At 49.5% G+C, this 19,500-nt stretch overlaps 1 protein-coding gene across 1 annotated transcript in view; it reads right to left on the bottom strand.

Annotated features, from left to right (window-relative positions):
* Window positions 1-19,500, bottom strand: part of EPHB1 (EPH receptor B1) — a 409,554-nt gene that overhangs the window by 252,198 nt on the left and 137,856 nt on the right. Inside the window, exon 3 of the mRNA XM_070433462.1 lies at window positions 8,437-9,118. Coding sequence (XP_070289563.1) covers window positions 8,437-9,118 — 682 coding nt within the window. The remainder of the gene's footprint in view (window positions 1-8,436; window positions 9,119-19,500) is intronic.

Raw genomic sequence — 19,500 nt, 5'->3', positions numbered from 1 at the left:
GACCAGGGAACTCCAGCCCCTACTAAAAATGTGTGCCCATAGGGTTGGGGGGCTATTCCGGACAAAGGCCAAGAACAAGCCAGAAACAAAAGGCCCATGTCCTTGTCCAGCCCTTCTTCTAAACTGGGTCCTACCCTCAATGAAAGCCCTCAGGAGGGCTGGGTTGAGCCCTCCCTGCCCCTGCATTTCTGACCTGTGGTTCCAAGATGCCTCTTGAGGCTCCCCACCGTGCCCCCTTCTCCCCACCAGCCTCTCCAGGGCCTGATGTGGCTGAGCTGATTTCCTCCTGACCTCCCTGGCCATGAGAGCGTGTGCGCGCGCGTACACACACACACACACACACACACACACACACACACTGGAGGATGAGTCCAGCATACCTGTAAACATGCAGACGCATCCTGCAGCGGGCTGGGTAGGCACACAGAAAGGCAGGATGCCCTCTGCCATATGGGATAGCTCCTAGAGCAGACCCAGACATACTCTTCTGTAGTAAACTGCATCTCCCCGGGATCTGCCTACTTTGCCTGATTAATTGGCCCTCAAACAAAAGTGAAGGGCTCAGTTGCCTTCCCAGGTAACTGGTACTCCAGCCCTTAGCTCAGCCAGCAGGGAGAGAGTAGACAGGACATCTCCAGGCAGAGGCCCCTCCCCTAGGGAAAAGCCAACACTGCCCCTCTACCAATGTCCCTGTCCAAGCCCTGTTGGCAAAATAAGGCTTATTCCTGGCAATATGGCCAAGTGCGGGATGCTTTCCTTCTCCACCTGCAGATGGGTGGACCCTTTTAGGTCTTCTTTGCCCCACTGCCTTGAGGGAGAGCTGACGTCCAGGAGCACTGGGCACTGTCAGCCCAGCTTGTCCATGGCCACAAGCAGTGGAAACAGAACTCGTACCCTCAGAGTTCCCGGGGGCCGAGAACTAAAGGACCCACTCCAGTCAGGCTCTGATTCAATATGAGTTTTCGACTCCATGCTTCAAACTCAAAAGTGGTAGTTCCCCCTCCAGGAGAGAAAGTCTGTGCATATAGATGTTTGTGCTCAAGTTCTGAGGAAGGGAACTGCCCAGCTCCAGAGAGAGACAGGGACAAGAAAGCAAAGGGGGCAAGTCTGACCACAGCGCTGCCTGAGCTGGGATTCAGCGCTAGGGGCCCATGCTGGTCCTCAATGTGGATTAGAGAGCTACAGCCAGGCCTCCAGCCCCCAGCCTGGCCACCTTCCCTCTGTCCCTTTCTGTAAACACAGAGCCTTAGACCTCATCCTTCCCAGGGAGCTTGGGTCACCCACTGAGACACCGTGCACCCTCTGGATGGCTCAGAGGCAGGTCACCATGTCAGAGCATCTGGAGAGAGTACTTCTCCTGGAGAGGTTCAAAGGAAGATGGTAATAGTTGACACAAGCTCTGTGTTATATAGTGCGGAAACCTACAACCACAGAGTATGACTCGAGCCAGTGCCTGGACCCCAAGCAAAATAAGGGACAGCACAGACACAGAGAGAATTCATGAGGTAACAGTTGGGAGAAGTTTGATATTTCTGAAAATACATATTTGCCTCTAAGGGCAGTTAACTTCAACAACATCCAGTCTCAGAAGCAGAGGCAGATGGTGGCTTCCCCAGACCTGGGTTCTAATCCCAGCTGTGATGTCAACTAGCTGGGGCTCCCTAGACTGCTGCCCAGAATTGCTTCCTGGCTACCTTCACTCTACGGACAATGAAGCAGTCAGAATAGATGGTCTCCCAGCATCCCACACATTCCCGCCCCAGCTTGGGCAGTTTCAGACTATATAGCTCTTCATGGGTAATGAGGGTGCAGTAAGTGCTGGCACCAGGGCCCTACCTACATGGCCAGCCTGTGATGTTTTTACTACTCACGCCATCTCAGTAATGACCAGAGGGTGCCTTCATTGTCATCTTTGATAACACATATTTATTAAGTCATGGGCGCCCACCCAGGGGAGGTCTCATGCACAGAATATGTCAAGTTATTCTCAGTAGATCTAGCAATGGCCAGGGTGAATCATGATTGTTTAGTCAACACCAATGGCATTTGGGTGCTTCCACCCCTGTCTTTCAAAGGCAGAAGGGGCTGTGTCGAGCTTCCCCTTTCCTGGCCCCCTTTCTACCCTCTGCCACCACCAGAGCCTGGGACTGAGTCCCCATGCCCAGTATGGAGGAGTCGGTGTGGCAGAAGGGCATCCTTCCAGCTCTGTTTGCTGTTGCTCCTGCCATGTCACAGCCCATTACATCCAGCCAATTACATCAGATTCCTCTCTGGAGAGAGCTGGGCAGGGCCACTGTGGGGAGCAGAGGAGGCCCCAGGGATTTGTAAATGAAGTACCCTGTTGGGAAATCCTATTATGAAGCTCATCTTACAGGGCTGTGCTGTTAATGACCTTGGCCTCCCAGGGCCCTGGGCCCTGAGCAGAACTGATCTCCCAGGGGCTTAAGAGGAGGCTGCCTGGGCTGTGGCCTTTCTCTCACTCACCAGTCAACTGCAGAGGGACCAGAGAAAGCAGAAAGCATTTTTCAGTACCCCTGAATGCTCTGCCAGCACAGTGGCCACACACACACACACACACACACACACACACACACACACGCTCCTCACTCCCTCAGGGTCCCACCTTCTCTTTCAGTATCTAGGATGAGGAGGCAGGTGGAGAACCAGAGCTGGGACCAGCAACCCTAAGGGAGAGCGAAATAGACCCTAGAAACTTCTTTTTCCAAGAGGAGCTAAATTAGACACATTTTTCTTTACCTTCGAATCCTGCAGATTTTTCGTCTCAACTCCCCCAGGCTTATAAATTGGCTCATCTCGGCTGCTCAAGTTGACAAAGGCACTGAAACTGTTGCAAGGTGCAAAACGTCCCTTGGGTTTCCAGGCATGAAAGAATTTACATGTAGGTAGAGAATTATCAGGGAAAAAGTCCCCTTTGGGGAGAGGAGAGGAGTGAAGAAGAAGCTGCAGAAGAAGAGACCTCTGAGGGGAAGGCAGGGAGGGTCCGGCCTGAGGAGCGCCATGGAGGGCTGCACAGGCAGTGACCCAGAGCACTCAGGCCCAGCTCGGGGCTGTGACAGATACCTGATGAGTGGGAGACAGACACACAGGGAGATAGGCGAAGCAGGAACTGCTGTTCTGCTTTAAGAGTTGTCAAGGCCTGCCAACATTGAGTTGGGTTGGTCCTAACTAACCTGAGAGCCTCTGAAAAGTCCATGTGGACTCCTGGGTACAGAACCTGGACCCTCAGCCCCAACTCTGCTTGGCCGGCCCTGAGCAGGGCATAGGAATCCTGCAGGTTTGATGTGCCCTTGAGCAGAGTCGTGCCCCTCACCCCTTGCTGTTCTGAGGACAGTCCCGAGTGAACAGCTGGTGCCAGCCAGCTGCAGGGAAGGCTGCTCTTTTCTGAGTCCATTCTCAGCTTCCTGTCCTTGCCTGCTCTGCCCAGAGCTCTTCTTAGGCTTCATAGCAGCTGAGGTGCCACGTTGACAATGTCTGGCCTCATCAGGGTCCCATGGCCCTCCACGGCCCCCACCCCTTACTCGAGGTGCGGGGATGCTCTGAGCATCTTCTCCCTGTCGGCCTGCAGGCCCCATGATCAGTCCACCCAGCCTCCAGCCTGCCCTGCAGTCCCTGCTCCCAGACCCCTTCTATGTCCCCTCAGGGGCTCAAGTCCACCCTTTCTACACATCCCACAAATCCAAGGACACCTACAGTGACCTCCTTTAGGGCCCCCTTCTTCTCAACTCCAGCTACAGAGATGGTCCTAGTCTGGACCTTACACTCGGGGGTTATCAGCCTGGGCCCCCACCAGACCCACCCAACAAGGTCTCAGAAGGGGGCACCTGAGATGTCAATTTATAAAATCTTTCCTGTGAGTTCTCGAGTCCACTCTGGGATCAAGAATCACTGCTTCGGAAGGCCATGTTCTCTCTTGTGCTTGGGGAGTCTTCTTTCGCTACTCAGACCTCCAGCTCACAAAGACCACCTGCTTGGACCACCTGCCTCGAAGCAGGCCTCATGAGGCACACCTTTCAAACGCAGGTTCACTGACCCACTGACCTGGTGAGAGACAGTGGATCACACCTATGTGCTGACTTCACTGGCCACCTCTTGACAGTCATGGAGCTGGACCTGAGCAGGTGCAGGTAGGTAATGACTGACGTTCAGGGCTCCTGTGACCTGTGTCTCTGGGTAGGAATACCACAGGCCAACTTCATTCCAGAATCTTATTCCTTTAGTAAACAGAGTCAGAAGGTGCGTGGAGAGCTTAAGGGCAATGACACCTGGCAGCACATGGCATTGCCTAGCTTACAGAGCAGTCTCATCTCCATTATCCTACTTGGTTTTCCCACACCCTGAGAAGTGGGCAGAGAAGATAGGACTGTCCAGAGTAAAGGACTTAACTAAAAACCACCAGAATGTCACAGCAGGGCCAGGACTAAAACCAGCTCCTCTCTAGGTTAGGCCTCTTCCACCTGTACACACTCCCTTCCCCTTTTCATCTACCTGTACCCACCCTGCAAGTGAGAGCTCCAGGAATGAAGGCCTAGACCATGGGTCGGGGTGTGCCCTCTGCAGTGGATATGCTCAGGGACAGGAGCAAGGAAGGATGGTTATGTATAGCATTGTCATCTCTTGACTCCTAACAGTGGCTAGAGATGAAAGCTAATGGGGAAGCTCCTTCTGGAAGCTCCAGAAGACCATCCGTGCCTGGGAGAGCAAGCCATGCCCTCAGGGAGCACTCAGGGGCAGAGGCAGATCCACACCCCGTGGGTCCACTGCTCCGGCTAGGACCTGGCTGCCAGAGACTGTCCCAGAACCTGGGACCTTTCCTTGGGCACCCATATGGGATACTATAGCCCTTAAGTTTCTAATAGACAGGTAAGGGGCCTGCCTGTGCCAGGTTCCCCCTAGCAACTGTCAATCTGAGCCCCTCCAGTGTCCCAGAGACCAACATCAGCTCATGATAGTTTAGGCTCCACAGCACAGAGATGGCTTGCAGAGGACCATATCTTGGCCTCCCTAGACCAGAGACAATTAGGCTATAGGGACCCACACAGAGAATCAACTTAGCAGGGAAGGTGCGGGGGTGGGGTAAAGACACAGCCAGGATTTCTCATTAATCCACTGTGCCATGAGCATGAAATTTGAACTGGGGACAGATGGCCATTTTCCTAGTAATTAACAATTTCATAGAGACAAATGCGTGATGGGGTCAGAGTGACTGGCGAGGTCAGGTGGCTGCTGGGATTCTCTGCCTGATGGGTCCAACCTGTGTGTGCAGAAAGGGTGAGTCGGGAACAGGCCTTAGACCATGGAGCCCTGGGGAACATGTGTGAGCTGCTTGCCCCACATCCCCTCCCCACAGCTTCCTCTGCTTGCCCCCATCCTCTTCCCTTCCTCCTGCCTCACAGCAGCAACAGCTCTGGGCCAGGACCACTCTTCCCTGGCTGGGCTTCCTAATTGGTCTCCCTGTGCTTCTGCACAACCAAGCGACTGGTCACCATGACTCTGACAGGAGGGGGTTCAGCAGACGCAAAGTGAAAGTCAGGAGAAGAAGCCCCTGCCATCGTGAAAGTCTGTCGTGCCAGAACAATAAAATAAAGAATATTCTTTCTACCAACCTGTAGATTTCTACCAACCCATGCAAAGGCTCACACTCAAATATCCAGAAAAGATCATTTATCAGATCCACATTTCTGTGAATCACAGAATCACCCAGGCTTTGCCAGTCTGGCTCCAGAGCATCAGTTCTCAGGACTGTGTTGGTAGAGAGTAAATTACCTTTTTCTCCAGGACAGCTGATGGAGGCTCCCTGTTTCTCACTCACAATTCCCTGGCATCCACTATGCCCCATGCTCATGAGCATTGCCTGTAGTGCCCCAGGAGTGCTGTGAATGGCCACGGTGCCTACCTGACAGCTTGAACATCCCTTGAAGACACACCATGGCCCCAGTCACAAATCTATCCACATGCACTTCCCATCTCAAACCAAAGGGTGCAGAGCTCCCCAAGATAACCATCTGTGCCCATTGTCTCTGCACCTCCTGGGGAGAACCTGCCCTCAGCCCTGGGAAAGGGAGGTCTGGCTCAACCATCAAGGTTACCAGCAAAGCCAAGGGCAAAGATGCAGCTTAAAGTGGTGGAGATAGGATAAAAGGGGGTTTTTCAGGGTCTAGGTCACTGAGCTCAGCCAGGCTGCTGGGCAGCAGGACCTATGATGCTGACTGATTCCTCTCCAGTCTTGGAAATGCCACCAAAATGTGGCTGCCTATGCCACTGAAATGGCAATGGGATGGTGCCCTGGGCTCCCCATTTCCTCCACACGCCAATGAGTTTGTGAGGAGCAGTTTGTAAAGTCAAGCCAGGTTCACAATAGCTTTGGATTAGGAATGTACCCCAAAAGTCCAGAGAGGGTTGGAGGTGGGGAGGGAGATTGGAAAGAAACCATTTGGATTTAAATATTTGTTTCCCCAGGCCTTCCCAGGACAACCACTGACAAGCAGCACAGACAGCAGAACTCCCCAAAAGAGAAAAGTTCCAATTAGCCCAAAGAAATGAGCCTGTTCCCAGAGTCCCAATTAAATCAGAACCAATCAATGCTTGCTCAGGTTCCTGCCGTTTTGCCCAGGAAATAATCAGAAAAACAAGAGGGCCCAGCCAGCAAGTGTGGCGTGGCAGCCCTTTGAAGCCTGGAGACATCACCCACACTGTTGCAAGCTGCTGCACCTGCCCCTTTAAGAATTCAGCCTGGTGCCTGGGTCCCTACTCAGACCCTGACAAATGCCAAAGAGGGCACCTCCCGCCCCTCCTCCAACCAATGGGACAAAGAGGAGCGCTGTGGGACCAGGCCAGGCTGGTTTTAAAACTGTCTGCATTGATTCATCGCTTGATCTGGCATTCTCTCCCCTCTGCTTCCACACCATCCATCATGGGTACCATAACCAAGAAATCCAATAAAGACACAAAGGCGCAGCTCTCCTCTCTCAGCAGGTCTCAGAAAGGCTGTGTGAGGGCCCCAGCCCAGCCAATTAGCTGAGTCCAAAGGATCGCAGAGCTGATGGGCATTAGCAATCCTGTCTGTGCCTGGCACTTCGCCTGCAGGTGCTTGGGGAGCAAGGTGAGTGAGGAAGAAACACAAGGGACGGCCGGGTGCTCAGATGGGATGGGAGGATGCCAGGGAAGACAGCTGGCACGAGGCTCATGTTAAAGAAAGAGGAGCTACTATAGACGCCCTCCTCCAAGATGCCCCAAAGGACTAAGGCCACTGAATGATGGGTTATGGTCAAGGTGGTCATTTCTGAGGTCCATGTAGGAGGCCTTGCTCTTGAAAGAGTCTGAAACTTTGAAGGCCACAAAGGAAACGTAATAAAGGAAAGCAGTTTTCTCTTCCCCAACTCTCTCCCCCAAGTTCAGCTTCAATGCAGTTGGGCTGTGTGTGCACTCTCGACCAGCGGTCACCAACTTTCAGACCTCACGGACCACCAGTGGTCTGTGGACCACTGGTTGGCGACCGCTGCTCTAGACCAAGCATGTCAAACTCGCATCCTGTGGGCTGCATGCCTCGTTTATTTGGCCCGTGTTAGCCTTTGAGTTTGACATGCTTGCTCTAGACTCGTCTGTTTACTCCCAGAGAAGAGTGAGTTGAGATCCAGCTCAGCACACTGATTGCCACCTATTGGACATGTACTCCTTCGGACTAAGCAGAGCCTATGTGAGCACACAGTACCATGACCTCCACAAACTGCAAAGTCTGCATCACTCTGTAACATTCAGAAGCAAAGGTAATTCAACTCATGATAGCATCTCACCCCCATTCCAATAGCTTCATCTCCTTCTAGGACATGCCAGAACTAGGCCCATCCCTGCCCCAGGGCCTGGCACTGAGCCCCTTGAGGAAGACAGCCAAGCCAGAGGGCTTTGAGTTAATGAGCTACATGGGTTCAGTACCAAGTTGAGTGCTGTGGGAGCTGGACTGAAATAAACTAAAATATTTTCCAAATTCAATCACCTCTCAATTACCCTTGAGTGAACTGCCCATGACAACCCAAATCCTAAATTCTCTATGCCTCAGAGCATGGAGCTGGACATGCAGGTGTGTGTGTGTGTGTGTGTGTGAGAGAGAGAGAGAGAGAGAGAGAGAGAGAGAATGTCAATGTCCCAAAACTAGAAACAACTGATGGTTAAGTTATTATCCACCATTTAGAATTCTTCCCATCTCTTCCCCTACCATTAATATGGACATTCTGGTTGGACACCACTAGAAAATTATCAGGTCTAGCATAGGGGATGAAGGTTACCCAGAGCTTTATAATATAAGAGCCATTGGGCTATTCTGTTCCTGTATAATCCAGAGCTTGAGGTGGGAAACCTTGCAGAGTTGGCCCTGCTCCAGGTGGGCAGGAAGCAGAGGTCTCAAGGGGTCTCAGACCTTACCCTTGCAGGCCATGCTGTTTTCAGCCTCATAGCCAGGCTTGCAGGTACAGCGTCCGATAGGCACCATCCACTCCCCGTCCCCGTTGCAGTAGAGTTTGATGGGTACGTCTACTTCCTCTGCGTTGGGGATGCACATGCCCCGAGCAATCACCAGAGACGTGCTCTCTGCCCCTGTCATGGTCTCTGGGAACACTGCGAAATTTTGCACAATGCTGGGACACTTTTTAAAGAATACACGGACAGAAAGGAGAGACATACAGGCTCCGTAATCCTGAAAAGCGAGGTAAAAACCATTTCGAGTAAGAGGCCCAAAGCTCCTGACTTCTGTGTTGACCTTCATCAACCTTCCCCCAAAGTCCACCTGGGAGAAGCTCTCATCTGCAGCAATGGTGTCTACTTTGAGGTAGGGGGCCTCAGACCAGAAGGCTGACTTCTTGGTGGCAATGACAGAGTCAGTTTCATAGTAATACAAGTTGAAGGTCTCTTTGCAGGAGCCTGGGACGTTGGGGAGGCTGCTGCAGTCTCTCACAGTGAATCGCATTTCTGTGTAGATGCGATGGGCCCCCCGCCGGTTGATGAAGGTGGTGAGCAGCCAGTTGTTCTGGTTGGGCTCGAACACGTTGCACACCTGGTAGGTACGGATGGTGTTGAGGTTTTCATCGTAGCCACTGACTTCTTCCCACTGTACCAAGCAGTCCACAGGCACACACATGTAAAAACAGAAAATAGAAAGTGAGAAGACACAGAGAGGCAGTGAGAAGAGAAGCCTGGCAATGGAAGAGGGCCTTAGGAGCTCACCAGTCCACGTGTTTGACATGAGAAATGAACACATCTAACCCTAACCTGCTTTTAAAGGTCTCCTCTAAGTGGGCTTCAGAACACTATGCATCCCATCCCCAAATAGAAAAGACTTTACTCTAGAAAGCCTCCCTTCATCTAACCCACAACTCTCATGCTGTGACGATGGCTTACCACATCCATGGGGACAATCTGCAGGTTTAGCCCCACATGATGGCAAGAACATTCTTCCAAGCCACAGCCTCTACTCTCAGTGGCCACTCTGTATATTAGGAGCATAAGTTCATGACACCCCCACCTTGGAAATCCTAATTTCTGAACCTAATTAATTTATTGTGATAAAGCTTCTTGATATCTCTGAAAAGCATATGTGAAACTTTTCCAAATTTCTCAGAAAACTTAGATTCTCATAAACTTTTGTTTTATAACTTCAACTCTTTGAAATAATTAGATCGACTATAAAACTGGTAAGAGTAGGGGCTGCTGAGAGAGAAAATGTCCTTAATGGAGGAAATTAAGCTTCATTTTGCACACATTTCAAGCAAAGATGTGATGGAAGAGAATGTGTTACTTAGGGGGTAAGGAAAGCTTCTTTATAAGGAAGACACGACCAGGCTTTGTGTTGGAAAAGAGAGCTCTCATTTTAGCGCCCTGTAAACTGGAAAAAGAAAAACAATGCATTTATTAAGTGATATCTCTCAATCTTCCCAACAGTTCCCAATAGAACTAGATACTATTATCCTCCGTTTACAGACAAAAATACATCTTATAAGTCATCATGATCACATGACCATAAGAGGCGATGGGGAGGAGAAGGGATAGAAAGCAATTATTTGACTGGTCAAAGAAATTCTCCAAATAACTTATTTCAGTAACAATCAATAAGGAGGGGGAGGGGTCCATGAGGTCCTGGCTTCATTAACTGAATCACTCAGGGCCAAGGGCCAAAGAAGAGTTGTTGGGCCATTATTTCTTCCTGTGCAGGGAAAGGAAGCAGCTGGGGTCACCCAGGACCCCAATCTCAAGAATTGGGGGTATTCCCGGAAGCTTCAGTGTGTTTGCTAAATAAGGAAACAAGAGGTAGAAGAAATTCAACTTCCTAAAGTGAAAAGAGAAAATAGTTTAAGATCCTTGACTATTTGGCAGTGGTGATAAAAGAAACCAAATCATGTCTATTTCTTTAAAACATTGTGTTAATTCCTTATTATATACACTGTGGAGTTGAAATATATAAACTAGGATTCTTCATTAAAAGAGCTAAAAGCCAATGATATGTGTGTGTGGGAAATATACTACAGTAGCATTTCGCACAGAATTAACTGCCGTAGGAGCAAGAGGGCAGAGGCAAGGCTATCTTTCAAACATGCACCTGTTAGTTACCCCAAGACCAGGCATAGAGAGCTGGCCCTGAACAGCCGGCCAGTATCGTGATCTTGCAGCCACTCCTGTTGCCTGGCCCCTGCCACGGAGGCATCTGAGCTGCAGTCTCTCCAGGGCCTGTCTTCCCCTGCCCCTCCCAGCACCCTCAGGGGGCCAGTTCCCTCCCCACCCTGCAGTCCGTGGTGAGCTCCATCAGGGATCCTTGCACACCACCAAACCTCAGGTGGACTTTGCTTAATTTCTTACTGACTCTGTAGATGTCGAGGAACTACTGTTTATTCCTTCTTTAAGACTGTGTGTTATGTTCTATTTAAATGTGTTTGTTAAACTTATGTTCTGCTTGCCTGGTTTTCTGCAACCAGAAAGCAAATACATTAGGGAGAAGAAATAGCTGGCGGTGGTTTTCGTTGAAATTTTTCAGACCTCTCTCCCTTTTCATGGCGGTTTTGAAATCGTTTTCTCGCAGTTGACCCTGCGTGACTTTTGAGGGAAGGACAGGTTTATTTGGCTGCTCTGTAATTGTTTAAACACAGCAGGTCTCACGGTCCATATTTCAGTTGTGCTACATAAGGTCTCAGCAGGAACGTGCGGCGACTCTGTGCGCAGGTGAAGCCCGTGTCCCCCATTTAGTCTGGGGGTCCAATCCCAGCCAGAATCCTTGACCCACCCAAGACTAATGCAGTTCTGCTGTGTGAGAGCAAGACAGGAAGCCCACCTTCCAGGGCTCACCTTAGCAATGAGAGTGTCACCACCAGTAGGTTTTAAATAGACAGAATGAGGATTTATACTCTTGTGGAGCGGGGATATTGAGAACATTTATCTTAGAAAACGACACTGATTGGTATTATAAGACCCAACAGAGGTAATTGTTTCAAACATTAACCTCTCTGGGCCTCAGTTTTCTCATCTGTAAAATGAGGAGTCATACTGGGTGACCTCGAGTCATAAAATTCTACCGATCTAATTGATTCCATGACAACTCCTAAGGGAGCGATCAAAGCAAATTAGGGGGAATACAGCCGCATATTCACAGGGAAGGAGTAGAGAGAAATTGAGAGAAAGGGAATAACTCCCTGTTGTTTGGAAAAATGCCACCACAGAGTCTCACATTCATTTCTTTCCCTGTTTCATTCTTCTCCTGCCAGCGGGTGCTACTGGGGGTTGCAAAGATAAGCGATCAGATTGGGCTAGAGGAGGTATAAATGCTTTCCAAGCAAGAGGCAATTAGGATCGGGCACACTGAAGAAAGAGGAGATTTGGTAAAGGGAGATGAGGGTGGAAAGGCACTCTCAGCAGGGAGGGACAAAGATTGTTATTTGTTTATGATACTTGGCATCAGTTTCGTTGCTTTATCCCTTCTGCATTCATCAATGAAAAAATATTTACTGAATGCCAACTTTATGCCAGGCATTCCATTAGCCACTGGGGATACAGCAACATGAAGCTTATAATCTAGTGAAGGAAACAGAAATTAGACAAATGTTTATTAAAATAACTAAATAATTACAATTGTGCTAACTGCTGTGAGCGAAAATAACAGGGTGCCAGGAGAGGAAGTGTACCAGATATATGGAGGAATGTCAGGGAAGACCCTCCGAGCGGAGAGGGAATGGATGGGCAGAAGTCAGCCAGGTGTGTCTACGGGGGCAGAGAGGGGCCGAGCAGCTGGGCCTGGGAACAGCAGGTGCAAAGGCTCTGTGATGGGGAAAGGTGCCAATGAAGAATGAAGACTGTCTAACACAGTGGTTCTCAACCTTGGCTGCACATTAGAATCACCTGGGAATCTCTTTAAAATCCTGATTTCTGGGCCTCATCCTCCAGAAATTCTGTTTCTTTGTTACTAATGTTGTGGCCACACCCCATAACAAAGAAACAGAATTTCCAGAGGATGAGGCCCAGAAATCAGGATTTTAAAAAGATTCCCAGGTGATTCTAATGTGCAGCCAAGGTTGAGAACCACCGGTCTAACAGAAGAGTCACAGAGATCTGCAGGTGGCAGGAATAAGACTAAGGGGAGGTGTCCGGTGGAAAACTTCTGAGTTTCACCTTGAGGGTAACTGGAAGTCATGGATGAGTTTCAGGGAGGAAACATACAGGTGATTAGAGCTGAGGTTTTAAAAGATTTCTCTGAAGCAAAGTAGAGACTGTGCAGGAGGGCAGCTTGGGTGCATGAGCAGGGCAGCTGGATGTCATTGTAGTGGTCCAGGCAAGAGTTGGTGACGGGTTGGGCCAGACTGTGGAGGTTGGAACGATATTTGGGGGCAGAATCTCCAGTTTCTCACTGAGCTGAGTGTGGGAGTTGAGGGGGTAGTTTAAGGTGGAGGGTGAGGAACAGAGCGAGACTGGGTTGACGAGATCCAAGGAGCTGTGTGTCCCCTTAACATTCTTTCTTGCATCCTGCTTCCCCAACCAGGCTTTGAGCTATGCTGTATCCCCAGGCACACCACTTCCCAGATCCTTAATAAAGAGAAATTTTATCACTCTTGGTCTACCCCATAGATGCCCAATTTCCTATTCAGGATCCAGTTTCTTTTAACCAAGGTCTGTGTTAGCCCCAATCCCCTTGACACACCCACTGCTCGCCCCAAAGGTCTCCCAAAGGTCTCCATTCAGTAGCAGTTTCTCAGCCTCCACTTTCACATTTGACATATTGCTTCCTGTGTTCTTTTCTGTAATTATCTCCTCCCATTAAAACAACAAAACACCATGATTTGCTTATCAGATTGGCAAAAACTTAAAAAGATCAAGCCTTGGTAAGAATGTGGAGTACAAAGTTACTACTCAAGGCTGCCACCACCTCCAGAGCTTTAAGCATGTCTAGGACACCTGGAGGTGGCTGGCCTCAGAGGGTCAGGGGCTAGGACAATATGGCAGCTTTGCTCTGAGTGGGGCCTCTGGGAGCTTTGCACAGTCATGGTGGAAAGAAGAGCCATGAACTGAGATTGAAATTCTCACCAGCCAGTGGGATGGGAAGCTCAGAGTCTGAAATAATTTGACTAAAAGCAAATAAGGCCCAGGACATTTCTTAGACGTCTTGATTTGTGGAGTAAGACTCATAATGCTGCATGCCAACCTGACCCTGACGGTAGTCTTCCCTTTTTGGTGCTCTCGACTGAACTCTATTATAGCACCCTTTGTTAATGTCCATTGACTAGTGAATGCATAAGCAAAATATAATGTAGGCATATAATGGAATACTATTTGGAAATAAATGAAAGAATGAACTATTGACACATGTAATACCATGGATATACCTCTAAAACAGTATGTTAAATAAAAGAAGCCTGGCTCAAGACACCACATACTATATAAGTCCATATACATGAAATATGCAGAAAAGGCAAATCTATAGATGGAAAAGTACTAATTTTCCCTAGCACTGGACGTAGGAAGGGGGAGTGACTAAAAATGGACATGAAGAATCTTTTTTTGGAGGGGAGGAAGAGTGAACTTACTGAAAATTATTGAATTGTACACTTAAAATGCATAGATATTATAACATGTAAGTAATATCTCAATATATCTGTTATCTGAGTTCCTTCTAGCCTATACCTTGATACCCCAACATGCTGGTGTGGCCTCCATCCTCCATGCAAGCCTGCCCTCAGCAACTTCATGCCCCTACCCATCCCATCCACTGAGCCAGGAATGCCCTTCTCACCCCTTTAATCCCTGTATCCTAAGTGACAAATATTGGCTCAGTCTAGTTTGTTTGTAGATGAACAATCCGGGTATCTAAGTTGGGGCAAAGGTGGCATCTAGAGCAGGCACAGGTAGCCAAGGAAGCATCCCTGTCACTGATGCTGGGGGTCTGGGGAGAATCAGGAGAGTGGTTCAAAGACAGGATCAGAATCTCGGGCCCAGGACCCCCATCAAAAAAACCACTTGATTTTCCAATCTGGAGTCAGGCAGGAATCAGGCCAAAAATGCCTTCCATATCCAACACACCAGATTTATCACCATAATTTGCCATTTCTTCCAGAACAATATTCCTCCTACCTGGCCTCTCTATCGCATTCCCATGGCCATGTGTTGGCATTATTTTCCGCCTGGACTCAAGCTCTGGCCTGCTGTTTGGTAAAAATTAATGACAACAGACCAAGCAGGAGATGGCAGGGGCTCAAACACGGGCCATATCTGGACATTGAAACCGTGTCCATTTCTGTGCCTCGATGTTGTCACTGATGTTCTCATTGGCCCAAACACTTTTGTTCTACTCCACCATCATTCCATCTCAACTCAGAACCAGAGAATAACGGATCTGGCTAGAAGCCACCATAGATCGTGTTGACCAGGAACTTCTGTTGACAAATGGGCACACTGAGGCCCAGAGACATTCAATAACTGGCCCAAAGTCAGGCAGCTGATGGATGGTTGAGCCAAGCTCTCTTCACAGCTCCCTCCTTGTAGGGGATCCAGTCTCATTTCCTCCCTGATGCCTTCCCAGCTTATATTCAGCGACCATTTTTCGGAATGCCTTAAGCATAATTGCACTTATTCCACACAATTTAGCATTTGATAATAACACTGTTCTGAACGATTCCTTAATTGCTTTCTGTGTGTGACTCTGGATTGTGATACCAGGCTGTGAGCTCCTTGAGGACAGGGAATTATGTTTTGACTAATTTATTCATTTCAACAAGCGAAGTAATTCCATACATTTAGCTTTGCAACACTGGTATCACAGCAATGGCATGTTTACTCTGTCATGTCTGGGACCAGTGGAATCCACAGGTTTTTCAGGGCACTACCCTCACTCACTTCTTCTCTCACTTTTCAGCCTGCATGATCTCATCCACACACAAGGCTGCAGCCACCATGGGGTACATCACTGACCTCTCCTTAAGGCCCCACACTTGTTTATCCAGCTGCCTCGTGGATAGTTCCTGACAATCACCTTGTTTTTTTTTCAGTACAGCTGCAGTCTCACAAATCAACCCTCCAGGGAACTTGCCCCTAGAGGGCAAGACTGTGATGGGGTCCTCTCCATATTCCCACGCCTAGCCTTCCATAAATACTGACAAGTTGAGGGGATGAGCAAGGCCCTGGTCTGTTCCTCAACTTCTCTGCCTCTGCAACCCCGGGTCCTTCACTGGGGACTTATGCAGGTGCCACCAGGCTCACTTGTTCCTGGAAGAAGCCTTGCACAACCAGCAGGATATTAGGAGCCTTTGAAAGGGCACTATTCGTGATGCAAATGGACCACCTGCCCTTGAGATAGACATAAGAAGGAAACCAATGGCACCCATTGGAAAGCACTTGCTCAGGCTTGCAGACCAGCACTTGGATGTCTGAGAAAGACACCTCAAGGTTCCTCTGGACCTCGGCTTGTTTGACTTGCTTGTTGGAAGTCAGAGCCTGCAGGGCTGTTGCTCAGGAGTGACCCAGATTGCCATTTACATTTGGACAATGCTATGGACTATTTGCAGTCTGGCTGATTGTGTGTGTCTGTGTGTCTAAAACATGCTGTTCCCATTCAAAATCACTGCCATAAACTCCATCTACACTGCCTTCTAGAACAACCTTCAGAGATTCTCACACATTCTCTGTCCTCCAAGGGTGGATCTGAATTTTGGAAATAGGCAAAGGTCACCTGGAGCTAAATCCAATGAGTCAGTGAATAAGCCAGTTAATATATAATATTTCTTGGTCAAAAATGAAGAACCACAATAAAATGAAGTTAAGAAAAGTGGGCTGATTTCACTCTATGCCTCTGAAGACAGGTCCAAGCATGGGTCTGGAAAGATTTGGGATAGTTGGCCCCTTCGTGGAGGACTGCAGCCTCCCCAGCCGACCCTGCCCCCTCCCAGAACACCCAGTAACTACCATGATGATGCATCATAATAACCACCAGGAATAAGCCTACAAGGCCTGGCCAGGAAGAGACCTTGCTATTTAAGATGATGACAGAAATCATTGAAATTGCCTTTTTGGCTTCTATTAGTCCAACAAGACCCCACTATTATGTTTTATTCCAATCCAGCTCATTTAATTCATTTTAAATCAAGAATTAAGCATCTATTTACATCCCCAAACAGTGTTCTAGGTGTTGGTGACACAGTAGTAATTAAGAGACAATGTCCCTGTCCCCATGGGTCTTTTATTCTAATAGAGTGAACCAAAGGATGAACAAGCAAACAGATGAATGAAATAAAGTGGGATGGTGTTAAATACTGTGAGGAGCAGGTAAGGAGATAGTGAGTGACAGCCAGAAGTGAGGTCACCAGGGAAGGTCTTCTTTGGAGCAGAGATCTACATGACATGCAGGAACCACCAGCCAAGGGGGTACAAGAGGGAGGACCACTCCAGGCTCAGAGAACAATAGGAACAAACTCTCCTGAGCAAGAGTGTGCCTGACATCTTACCAAGAAAGCCGTAAGGCCAGCGTGGCTGCCCGACTACACAGAGCAAGGGGAACGTGGGAGGGGGTGAGGCGAGAGAGTTGCTGGGCAGGTGGACCTGCACCTCTGCCGGTTATAGCTCTGTGACCACAACATCTTTCTGGGCTTCATTTGTCTACAAAATACTATTTACCTTGCAGGGTATCACGAGGACTGAGGACCAGGAAAGTAACTCACCTAGTGTGGTGCCTGCAGGTAACTACCACTCACTAAGTACCAATTATCACCACTACTCTCAGCATCATCACTATTATGTTAACCTGGGGATCCACCTCTGGTTGACGTACCAGGGTGTGGAAATCACCTGCTTTATCTTAGATAAATAACTCCGCCCTTTGGTCAGCAGAACACCTTGAGGAAAGGGCCACACACTGTCTCCTTACAGACCCAGAGGGAGCCAGCAGCCCCCTCCCAGCTCCCTCTGGGTGGGCTTCAGGGTGGACTCTCTTCTCCCAATCAGGCAGTCTCTGGGCCACTGTCAGCCACCAGCTCAGACCACAAGGAGACAAAACTGGACACAGCTCACAGGCTTTGGTCCCCTTCAGCGGTCTGCATTTAGGCAGAAGCTGCTGTGCGAGGGAACCTGCTTTGTCGTAAATAGTCCTTGCCCAGTGGGACCATAAAGGAACTTCCCTGGCATTGCCCAATCAGGGGAAACCCAGAGACCAGGTTCAGGTACTCTGGTGGAGATGGCTGCCTCTCGGAACAAGAAGCCCACTGAGGCCCAAGCAGCAAGCAACTCCACCGAGCCTGCAGCAGGTGGCTTGGGCTAGGCTGATCAGCCCGCTCCGAGGATGCAGCTCCCATGCAGACATCTGCCTGAGCCTGAAAGAACCGGGATATTAGGCAAGCAAGAGGGCTAATTAAAATGTGAAATGTGGTCTGTGGGCATAAATTCCTACAAGTCCAGAGGGATCTACCGTTTAGTATACCAACCAACCAAGGCAGCATTTACTCAATAACTCCCCTGAGAACTCTGGGCACCAGCTCGCCCCCTAATATGCTAAATTTACCTCCCAGATGTACCAGGCTAGGAGGACACGAATGCCCCCCCCCACCCCGCATTCATTACCATGGCCCCATGTAGTGTGCCAAAGAGCTGAGCTCAGACTTGGGCCAGGACACTGCTTTTGAAAGCCCAAAGCCTTGAAAGGGCAACCACACTGCAGAGCAACCATGTCAAACTCACAGCCCGCGGGCCACATGCCTCATTTATTTGGCCTGTGTTAGCCTTTGCGTTTGACATGCTTGCTGCAGAGGCACAAAGCAATGATTCCCTAACTATTTCCTCACTCACTCCCCAGGATGGAGGCGAGCAACCCACTGAGACTATGGAAATAACTAGAATATAGAAAACACATATTCATTGTTTCCCAGTGCAATCTCCACAAAATCCTTTTTTGGAAACTTAGATGGTGGGGAAATGCAAGAAATGCCTTATTGAGGTGGGCGTGGGAGAAAGGGCCCCAAGTAGAGTATGTCTGGATTGCTGGGAAGGAGGTTATAAAAGGGCTGGGATTAAGAAGCACTGCTGTCACCCGGCCTAACTCTGAACACTGGAGGTCAGGGGGACCCCGGGCTTAGCACAGGAGTCCCAGTCACAGACTTTGGAGTCAGCCTGACCCAGCTATGTACCCAGGGCGAGTCTTCAAACCTCTGGAGCCTCAGTTTCCCCCTCTAATATTACCTACCTACCCTCTCACAGGGTGGCTGTGAGGGTTATATGTGATAATACATGGAAAGTACTAGACCTGAGTAAGAGACCACTGTGACTCAGTCATTATGGGCATTGGCCCTCCAGAAGCACATGCTTACTTAGCCTGTCTCTCAGCACGGTCACTTTCCCTTGGCTATCCTTCCATGATGTGTGATCCGTGACTCGCTCCTGTCTGCCTGGTTGTCTGTACCTGTGCATCATTTGCAATGTGTGCACATGTGCATATGTGTGTACTAGAGTGTGTGTGTGTGTGTGTGTGTAGGTGGGAGTGCTGGCTCTGGCCCAGGTGGGGCCTGTGTGCCCACCCATCAAATGCTGCATATCTCTACCCATTGGTCTGCTCTGCCCACTCCTGGCCAGGGTGAGCACCCCTCACTGCTCAGAGATCCCAGGGCCCTGGGCTGTGGGGGCCCTGTTAATTGAGGGCGAGGCCAGCCAGGCCCGGAGTCCAGATGGTGCACATCTCTCTACATCCTGGTACATTTCACACCCAGGTCTCTGACAGCTCGCCAGGCAAACACTGCAGGCTTGTGCCTCAGGAGGGGCTCCTTGTCCACAGCCCCAGGCCACTGTCACTTCCACCAGGAAGCAGTGGTTTGTGCCAGGCCCTGCCTGGAGTGGGGTCTTCAGCCTTATGACAGCTGCTGCTGCTGTTGACACTGCAACAGTGACAAATTCATCCTTCTGACAAGATCCCTTTAAATAATTCACAGGGAGCTGGGGATTAAGACACTGTTTCTCTCAGTCTCTGTTGAGATTTAAAACACC

This window comes from Myotis yumanensis, unplaced genomic scaffold (assembly GCF_028538775.1).
Source record: "Myotis yumanensis isolate MYYU_CA2020_CCGP unplaced genomic scaffold, mMyoYum1.0.hap1 SCAF_14, whole genome shotgun sequence".
Taxonomy (NCBI): domain Eukaryota; kingdom Metazoa; phylum Chordata; class Mammalia; order Chiroptera; family Vespertilionidae; genus Myotis; species Myotis yumanensis.
The sequence above is the reverse complement of the archived record's forward strand: the minus strand, read 5'-3'. Positions and strand labels throughout refer to the sequence as shown.